Here is a 10197-nt window from a genome sequence, read left to right as displayed (position 1 = left end):
CTAAAGGAAAGTATCACTGACAGAATCAGTATGTAGATGTAAATGTGATGTTTTGTTGAATACATTACAACAGCAATCAGCAACATTTTTACTGGTGGTGAAAAAATATGGCTCATGTGTGCCTCCTAAGGGAGAGATTTGTATTTGCAGAAGTCATGCATGTATAAAAACAGGAAGAATACAGTGACATAATGTGGAATAAATGATGAAAATAAGAAATCGGTTAAAATAAATAAAATATACAAATAAATACAATATGTGATTTGTACAATATACAGTATTTTCATTTAAAGGTATAGTTCACCCAAAAATGGAAATTATGTCATTATTTACTTATTCTCATGCCATTCAAACCTATTAAACATTAAAGAAGAATTTTTAAGCAGCTTTTTTTTCTTCATACAACAACAGGCCATAATCTGTCAAGTTTTCCAAGCTGCAATGGACATCTACAGTTTTAATTATTTATGTATTTATTTATTTATTATATCATATAGCTTCAGTCTGAACACCCAGCTAACACATAGCTCACAAGTCAAAACCTAACACAATTTAAAGTGCCTTTTTTCCTATTTGGTCAAATACGAACTTCCATATATGGAAAACTGCTATGCAAAGATTCTTCAAAATTCACCTTTTTTGTTCCACAAAAAACAGGTTTGAAATGACATGATGGTTATTAAAAGATGACATGATTTTTTGAATGAGCTGTCCCTAAAAGCCAGTACAGGGAAGGGTGTGATCAGGATCAAGGCTCTTGTTCAAGGCAGGCCAGTTCATGCAGGAGCAGAGCAAACGAGGGTCGATCCTCAGGTTTCTGTTAAACAAACATTGTTATGTTTATGTTGCCGTGACAATAATGACACTAACAATATGCATAGACAAATAACTAAGTAAACAGATCAGGATACAGAAACATTACCTGCTTTGAACTACATGAGTAACAAAAGACACACATTAGGAAGCTTTAGTAATAAAACAACACATTAATTGTGTGTAAAAAATACCCTACATAATCCACATTTAAAACTGTGAAAGAAAAAAAAAACCGTTAAAGCAAAATGTGAACATGACTAACTTCCTCAGAAGGCCCTATTCATGAGAACAGGATTTCTCAGTAAAACCACCTTTATACGGGATGACGTTATATTTTATTAATATTCAAATCATCTTACAGTTCAAGGATGATTTATATGCTGGAAAGTTTATGATGCATTTTATGGTGTACTCACCTCTTTCCAGCTCCACTGCATTAACTCGTACACACTCTGTGGACAGAGACGGGGTCTCAGGAGCCGCAGTCCTGCATTTAGGGTCTCCACTACCTCTGCATTACTACGGCTATCATAGGGCATACGGCCCTCACTGTACACCTCCCACATGAACACACCTGCAAATGAGACGTCAATATATATTAGATCAAATATGTGGATAAAGGTGAGTGTTGATTCATTTTTCTGATTAACATCGTCTCAGTGGATCAATATGGACTCACCAAATGACCACACGTCTGATTTGCTGCTATACTTCCCGAATTTGATCACCTCTGGAGAGGACCATCTCACTGGAAATTTGGACCCAAAAGAACTGGTGTATTGATCATCTAGGACAAACCTGCAGATACAGGTGGGAATTTTCCATTATGCTGAAGTCTTAAAAAGCAGTGACGTGGGAATCCGCAACACTGAGGCGCTGCTACTCACCTTGTCATTCCAAAATCTGATATCTTCACCACATTATCTTCAGAAACCAAACAATTTCTTGCAGCCTGCTTAAACAGGAAGATTTTAGAACAAATTGTCCCAAAAAAGCAAGGAATTGACACTTTAAAGACCCTGTTTACACTTACCAAGTCTCTGTGGATGAAGTTGGAGCTGTCCAGGTAGGCCATCCCTTCACTCACATCCAAACACATCCCCAGCAGGACCTCCTGGGAGAAACTGCCTTTTCTGGCACGCAAGAAGTCTGTCAGGCAGCCGTTCTCCATGAATTCAAATACCAGATAGATGGGTGAGCGCTGAGTGACCACACCATGCAACTGGACCAGCCTATTGTGGGACAGTTTCCTGTGGAGGCAGACAATGAGCAATGCAATAAATTAATCCCTTACAGAAAAAAACACATGAACTTGGTTCACATAAATGTGTGAAACCCATGTGATCACATGTGAACATGTGATTACATATTGTCCACACATGTCCACATTTGTTCACGTGTTCACATCTGATCATGTGTTTCACATATTTCACATGTGATATTAACATGTGATTGCACATGTGAAGTTCATTTGCTTTTTCTGTAAGGGATAGTACACTTTTGATCCTTATATTCATGTCCTTTGAAACATACAGCATGAGTTACTCACATCATCACTTGTGCTTCCTCCTTAAACTCCTCCTCTGACATGAAACCCTCTCGGAGAGTCTTAACTGCCACCTGCAGGTCGTTCCAGCTTCCCTTCCAGACCAAGCCAAACTGCCCACTGCCCAGTTCCTCGCTTAATGTCAATTCATCAGGGTGAATCTCCCATTTATCTGTAAAAGAGACAGATTTTGTTACACCTTACAACGAAGTGGTTACCTTTCACATATATCAGTGTTGGGGAAAGTTACTTTTAAAAGTAACGCATTACAATATTGCGTTACTCCCTAAAAAGTAACTAATTACGTTACTTAGTTACTTTTTATGGAAAGTAATGCATTACATTACTTTTGCGTTACTTTTAAAATCTGGACAGGTCTTGCCTGTTTGTTTTTAATATAAAAGTTCTATTTTTAGCAAATGTAAAAGCCCTTTCACACCAAAAAGTGAAAGGAATAAGCCTAAGGTTGAAGGAAAAGTAATTTCACATCCGTACAGTAGAACACAGGAGAAGAAGGTTCAACACTCTTTAGCAATAAAAAAAAAATAAATGAGCACAAATGTTAGTTTATGTAAAGTCATTTTTGCTTATTAGTATGGTTGAACTGGATCATCAAAGGTCAACAGCAAAGACATTGGTTAATAAAATGGGATTAAATACATAAAGGATATTTGTGTTATTTAACATACTTAATGATTGCAGGTTTGCGTCATATTCTGAGTTTGTATTTCACTGTTGTAATTCATTTTGATGAATATTGAATCTGTCTTTTTGCGAGTAAGATGAATTTATGCATGTTCACATTTAGTCTAGAACTACAGTAACATCATGTTTACACAGCGCACACAAAGCCTCTGTACTTCTGATTTCTCTCAACATGGGGACAGGAGACTTGTCAGTCAATAAACTCTATAACTCAGATATTTTCTTGTAAATTAAAAAGTAATGAGTTACTTTACTAGTTGCTTGAAAAAAGTAATCTGATTATGTAACTAGCGTTACTTGCAATGCGTTACCCCGAACATATATATATGCACACACACATACATACATGATACACACACACTATTCAAAATTATTATTATATTTTTTTAATTCATTAAAAAATGTTCAGATTTTTAAAATGTTTTTCTAAGAAGTCTCTTATGTTGACCAAGGCTTTGGTGCAATCTTTAATGTCATATGATCCTTTAGCAATCATTCTAATATGCTGATTTGGTGTTCAAATTTTTTTTTTTATATTATCAATATTGAAAACAATATTTTTCCCGAATTCTTTGATGGTTAAACAGCTCAACAGAACAACATTTATTTGAAATAGAAATAACGTATATATAATATACACTTCAATACAACTCTAATTTAACTTGACAGCTTGTGTTTTACCTGATGACAACTCCTTGATCTTTGGGTTTGTGACATTTCTAGACACACAATGCCTCAATCTGGTTATTAAACCTGCCACATAACACAGGACAAAGTCAATATTCTTATGCAGTTTTCTTCAGTTTTATGATATAATCAACTGACACATTAAAATCTAAAACTTTGCCAACTTTAAGATTTCAAAAGACAGTTTTTGAAAGCAGTGCCTCTAACAAAATATTATGTAATGAACGCTATTCCAAATATTGGCATGCAATATACTGTAAGAGCAACTCTTTACATGGAATTTTTTCCAACTTACCTGCTGGATTGTGTTGATGATAGCGGATGAGCTCTGGAATGGTCGAGAACACGTATTTCTCAGCTAAGTAATACATGACCTTTTCACCTTCTCTTTGTACTTTGATCTGGTAGTGCTTAACTAGAGGATACTTCTCTCCATCAGTCCTGCAGATGAATGACATTCATTAAAAACTTCAGAACACCTGTGTAAGATCAAATAATGATCGGATAAAATTGTCAGATATTTCTTTGTAAGTGATTGTAAGTAACATTAATTTCATAGCAAAGTAAGCGTTTACCCTGAGACTCTGGAAAATATTGACACGGTGTATACACCTGGGTGTTTAGAGTCACGAACCATGAAACCCCCGTCCTTGTTCTGTAAAGAAAACCTTTCATGTTAACCATAAATTCAACCGTAAATATCAACACTTACCAATATAAATACCATAAATGAGAAAGCATACACAGAATTATGATTTTTGTTTCATTCTGACAAATAAAGTGGTATGGATAAATGCGTAAACGTATTTGGTAGAGGGACTGTTTATGCTACTGGTTATGACAGCTAACTGTTTCAAATCTCATGTGTATGTCTGAGATCTCTCATATTTAAAACATAACATGTAAGATTGTCTTGACAGGAAACACAGCAGCCACATTCTGGTTTAAGGGCTGTAGATTTTGTTTGAACTCTGCATGCTTTTGCCTGCACCGTCTGCAGACGTTGCTCTTGCAGGTTTGCAAAGAACCCCAACTTTCTGCAATGCCCAAAAACTGTGAAAATGTACTGAAGTGGCATGACAGAAGTGTTTAACAAAGTTAAAGTTTACGGTTATCTGATTAATGACATGGAAACATTCATTGACATTATGACTGTCATTTGTTGGTTGCCTTACCTCTCTCATTAGTAAGCTCTCTGCCTCAGTCCGAGTTATGTCTTTATTGTACCATCTATAAAACCACAAAGCATTGGAAAAAACAAAGCCATTACTGTATGCTTAATCAAGCTTTGACTATGAACTCAAGACATTTCTTTTTCTCAAATCTTTCATATTAAATGTTTTATTCTGTAACATACGGATGAGAACTTACTCAAATTTATCAATGTTGTTTGATCTTTTTTCTGCAATATATATGCACGGCACCGTGCCAACATTTCTGGAACAGGGGAGAAAAGAGCACAAAAAACTTGTAAGATTTAAAAGCCTCTGTTATTTCCTACCACTGAGTTTTAATTAAAAACCATTGTTTTCCCACAATTCTGTGCGTCTTCCCTGTTTTTAGTCATTATTATGCTAAACAAAACTTTATCAACTTCATAGAAGAGGTGCTATACATCAGTACTGCCGTCATTGTTTATTCTTATATAAATGTTTTTTTTTTAGTTAATTAACATATAATCTTGGCTGAATAATAATCAGTCACATAGAGGATTTTGTCCCCTTTTTTAGTTTTTAGGTGTTTTTAGTATAATGGCAACATCTTGGGGCATTTCTAAAAAAACAACAACAAAAAACAATAAAATAATATATAAAATAAAATAAAATAAATAATTCACACAACTCTCCACCAAGGACATTTGCCATTGTTTAATGCTAAATATCCAAGTAACTGTATGGGAGTCTTGTCACTTTCAATATATAAACTAGAACCAACAAAACACCATGCTTTTGATAATTTTTTAGTAATTAATACCTTATATATCATTGTAATATTTCCAAAGAGTTAAAATGTCAATTAAGTTGCTCAAATCAGTTAACTGCCAAATATCATGTAAATAATAAAATTTTATCATGTTGTTTATATAATACACCAGGAATGATGCTACAGGTAAATGATGCAATAATACATACTGTACCTTTTGAAATGTTTAAAACTTTTGATCATTTTCAAATGACTGTTTTGTAAAGGAACTGCTACTCAATGCTGAAATGGTTCACATCTATTTATCTATTTTTCGAATGGGTTTTTGGTGTCTGATATTCATGACGGCGAGTGGAAAGGGTGTGACATTTTGTTTAACGATCTCATTCGGCAGAGTGAAAAACTTTTATTCATTAACATGTTTATGTAATGTGTCAAACTTCACAGTGGAGGGACTATTTTAGAAGGCATTATAATAACTTTAACTTAAGAAAAACAAAAATTGTTTGAGATATTTACCCGTTTTTGTCCCTCACAGTCCACCAGTTTTGTTCTGAACTGTCAATGACAAAATACTCTTCATCTTTATGCAGAGGCAGGTCTGTATCTTCTACAGGGCTGAAATTCCTCAAAGCCACAACAATCCTCTCCTCTGGATCTGAAGATCGGCGCTAGTGGATAAATACAGACAGCTCAATTTACAACATCTCATCCAAACACTGTCCTGATTATACTAAACTGCAAAAACAACAGAAACATTTGAAGCCATTTCAAAATCTCAAACCTAAAACATTAAGTATAAAATATGAATACACATAAAAGCATAGGAGTCAGAAACTGTAAACAGAGACTGAATGACAAACCGTGGGATCTGGAGTAGGGGGAAGAGGTTTGGCTGTGGGATGAAATAAACCACTTATAAATTTATGCAACTGATAGAAATGGACTGAGATTCATCATACTCCACATTATAATTACTGCATTCATATATTGTGGAGTGACTATGATGTTTTATGATTTGAAATAAGCATATGTTTAAAACTGTTTAACTTGAAAGATTTTGCACCTCCACTGGGATAGTATTCACTGCATCCCGTCGCCAGCTTCTCGGTCTGCTGACAACATCTCCATTTCCCTTCTCCCCAGAAGTCAGGATGGTACTTCAGAAATAAGTTGTTATTTTGCGTCGCTTAATAGGTTGAAGAAATAACATAAAATACAAAAGATAAAGTACACATTTAAACATATTTAAACAAAAGTATTGAAAACAGACCAAGATCATATTCCACTCTACACTTAAAACCCTTTTTTCTTTTCTGTTTTCACAATGCATATCACTTTCTGTAACAGCTGCTTACCTTCTTTCAGAGCTCTGACCCATTTTAACCTACAATCATTGTCTGGAGCAAACACATACAGATAGTAGCTGTCATGGGCGATCTGTCAACAAACAAATACGTGAACAAAACTGTTAAGCAATGTAAACAGAAATCAAACAGGCAGAAAGTTCATTTTAGATTTTTAGGAAAAGCACTGACTAGGCATTATTTTGAAAATATTTACAGGCACTTTCTCCTGTATGAGCTGTTTTGCGCCAACAAAATCTTGAAGCAAAACTCCACTTGATTCTCACCTGGAAAGGGTACTTGTAATCACAGGGAATGGGAACATCACTGCGAACGATCTCCACACACTTGATATGAGACAGTTCGATGCAGCCTTTCTGAGTTGGCTTTTTCTACGGCGATATACAAAGGAACGTCATTATTCTACAGCTCATTCATCACAGACATTTTCTTAGCTTATTATAAAGGTGGAAAAGGTCATTTTGCATCTAATAAAAAGCAGTAGCTTTCCAAATACTACAAAGCAAATAGTAACAGTTACAGTGAAGTCTCCAGAAGGTGTGACTACATACCCCAGGACGATGTTCGAAGTATGTCAAATCGTCTGTGTTTAGCACAAAAATCCTCTCTTTGTAATTGCATGGCGAAGTTCTTCTCTTCTGTTGTGATTTCTTGTACAGTGTTTCCTTTAGGATGACCCTTGGGTACATGGTGAAATCTGGATATTTAACTACCTCATGGAAGGTTGACTCATGGCGAATGATGTGTGGCAATTACTAGTTATACCCTTGTAGAGTTTACACTGATGTATAAAGCATAGGTTTCCGGAGTCGACACTTTAGGTAAGCCACTTCCTGAGGTAGACTGCACAAGTTGAACTCCCAAGCAATCACATGAACGCACACACACACACACACACACACACACACACACGCACACACACACACACACACACAGGTTTGTTTTTGTGAAAAGTGAGGACATCCCATAGGCGTAATGGTTTTTATACTGTACAGACCTTATATTCTATTGCCCTACACCAACCCTACCCCTAAACCTACCGATGGAAGGGAAAATATCTGAAAGTGACGTATTGTTTGCTTTATGGAGCAAAAAGGTTAAACCTAACTTGAGCAAATTCAGAATACAAGATCTTAATTCAGATGAGAGAATGCTTACATGGTGGAACATACTTGGTAAACATGAAAAGAAATCAAAACAAGGTGAAATAATTGAGGTGCGTTGTATAAGGCTAAGTGAGTTAACAATGTGTCTAACTTTAAGTATAGATGCTAAATGTGAAGAACTGCATTCTAAAAATACAGAGGCACAAAAGTCAGAAGCTAAGATTCAAGATCTTCAATTGCAGCTAGATAACTTACTAGCTGAGCAGTTAATCCTAACTGAAAAGTGTAAAAATCACAAGGACATCATTGCAGATCTCAAGGCTAAGCTTAAGGCACAAGAGTCCATGTCTCCCAAAACGCTTAACAGCGATGGGGCTAAAAAGCATGTTCACTTCTTAGAGGAAATTACTTGCTGTGATAATTCTGGAATGATTTGTTCAGAGGAAGCATGTGCCACTGCTCAAAAAAGTGTGCCGATTGCAGTTCTTAAGGTGATGCAGCACCGTAATAGCGCAGAGTCGTGGACCAGAACGCATGGTGTGAAGGAAGCATTAGAGAGTCATGAAAATCCTCAAACTTCAGGAGAACACAGCAAACAACCCTGTGGCAAAGATAGCAGGTTTTGTCGTTCCTGTCAAAAAAAAGGCCATACAGAGGAAACATGCTGGTCACTGGGTAGGGGTAGACCTCCACCTTATTTTCAGAAAGATAGGAAACCACTTTCTAAAGGCAGATATCAATGCTCATTTGCAGGTAAAACTCTTAGTGAGTTGACTGCATTGTTCATGCAAGGCCTCCAGCTATTGACTTCACTTGCTAGTGGGTTAGCAGCTTAATAGCAATGAGTTTAATATGTAAACATCCACATTTCAGTTATGCTGTTTGTATTTTCAAATTCGTAATTGTGCTTAAGACATTGTGCACATAGAACACACAGTATAGTTGTTTGTGCTACTACATGTACACATAGACTATTTGGGTTTATTCTTTAAAAAAAACACATGACTGCTTTACTGTAAGTGTGTGAAACACTTAGGTTAAAGGTTGTAGATGCTACATGCATACTAGACCATGTGTCTTGTGTAAAATTGGAATAACTGTAATACTGGAATTACATAGCGATTTCAAGTTGCATGTGTGTCTATGTTGAATTTGTTTGTCTCCTGAGTGGTACACTCTGCTATTTTCCATATAGCTGCAGTTAAGCCATGTACAGGAGCATAGAATTGCCATGTGGCCACAGTGTGATTCACAATTGTCTTAACAATGAAAATGCTTTCCTCACAACAGGATTCAGCTCTGAACTTTGCACTTTATCATGCTCCTTAACAAAAAACATTGGTATGGAAGTATTTTGAGCCAGATCACACCTCATACCTCACATTCTCAGGCTGGCTCCCTGTTACAACAGGGCCAAATTTGCATCACAATTGTAAAACTTGCTTGCCTTTGTTTGGAGCATGATTACACTGACACATAGCCACAGCTAAATGCAGACACACATACTACCATTTGATCTTCACACACAGAGTCAAATCTACATCTGTCTGATACTGCCTCATATAATGTTAAGTCTGTACATCTTGACTGTATTATAATTGTGAATTTCATCCAATTATTGTTTGTTTTTGTTTCTTTGGGTTTACCTAATTACTTAGCTATCATCTCACCAAGTTTCAAATGTAAATTAGTATTTCTCACTTTTGCCTAAGTACAAACATTTTCATTGATATATCATGTAACTAATTTGATTTGTTTATTTGTATGTTGTCCATTTCAGTTGAAACAAAGATTGTTTTTGGACAATTGAATCTCTGTATTTGGTTACACTGAATATTTTGCTTATACTCTTACTGATGAAGGGGGGTGTTAAAACCAGCAATTGTTGATTTTATTATAATGCAATTTATTTGAATGTTTCCAAAAACAGTGTAAGAGCTTTTCAGATCATCTTTTGTTCTCACCTTGACATCTTTTTAAGTACATCGATTTAAGGGCTTTTTGCCAGAGACAAATTCAATCTGACCACATCAAACCAATGACAAAT

General features: G+C 35.7%; 1 protein-coding gene across 1 annotated transcript; it reads right to left on the bottom strand.

Moving 5' to 3' along the window:
* Nucleotides 1-348: 348 nt before the first annotated feature.
* On the bottom strand, nucleotides 349-7758 carry LOC107550750 (tyrosine-protein kinase ITK/TSK-like). Its single transcript, XM_016232116.1, has 17 exons — nucleotides 7596-7758; nucleotides 7311-7415; nucleotides 7036-7117; nucleotides 6744-6866; nucleotides 6541-6572; nucleotides 6197-6348; nucleotides 5126-5191; nucleotides 4930-4984; nucleotides 4330-4409; nucleotides 4050-4195; nucleotides 3749-3820; nucleotides 2366-2534; nucleotides 1850-2066; nucleotides 1704-1768; nucleotides 1496-1614; nucleotides 1233-1390; nucleotides 349-817 (listed from the first exon to the last, which is right to left on the bottom strand). The coding sequence occupies exons 1-17, from the start codon at nucleotides 7731-7733 to the stop codon at nucleotides 749-751; spliced, it is 1848 nt and encodes a 615-aa protein (XP_016087602.1). The 5' UTR covers nucleotides 7734-7758; the 3' UTR covers nucleotides 349-748.
* Nucleotides 7759-10197: the final 2439 nt, after the last annotated feature.

The sequence above is a fragment of the Sinocyclocheilus grahami genome, unplaced genomic scaffold, assembly GCF_001515645.1.
Source record: "Sinocyclocheilus grahami isolate Dianchi unplaced genomic scaffold, SAMN03320097.WGS_v1.1 scaffold407.1, whole genome shotgun sequence".
NCBI classification, from domain to species: Eukaryota; Metazoa; Chordata; class Actinopteri; order Cypriniformes; family Cyprinidae; genus Sinocyclocheilus; species Sinocyclocheilus grahami.
Note: the sequence above shows the minus strand (reverse complement) of the source record. Positions and strands in the feature narration are given on the sequence as shown.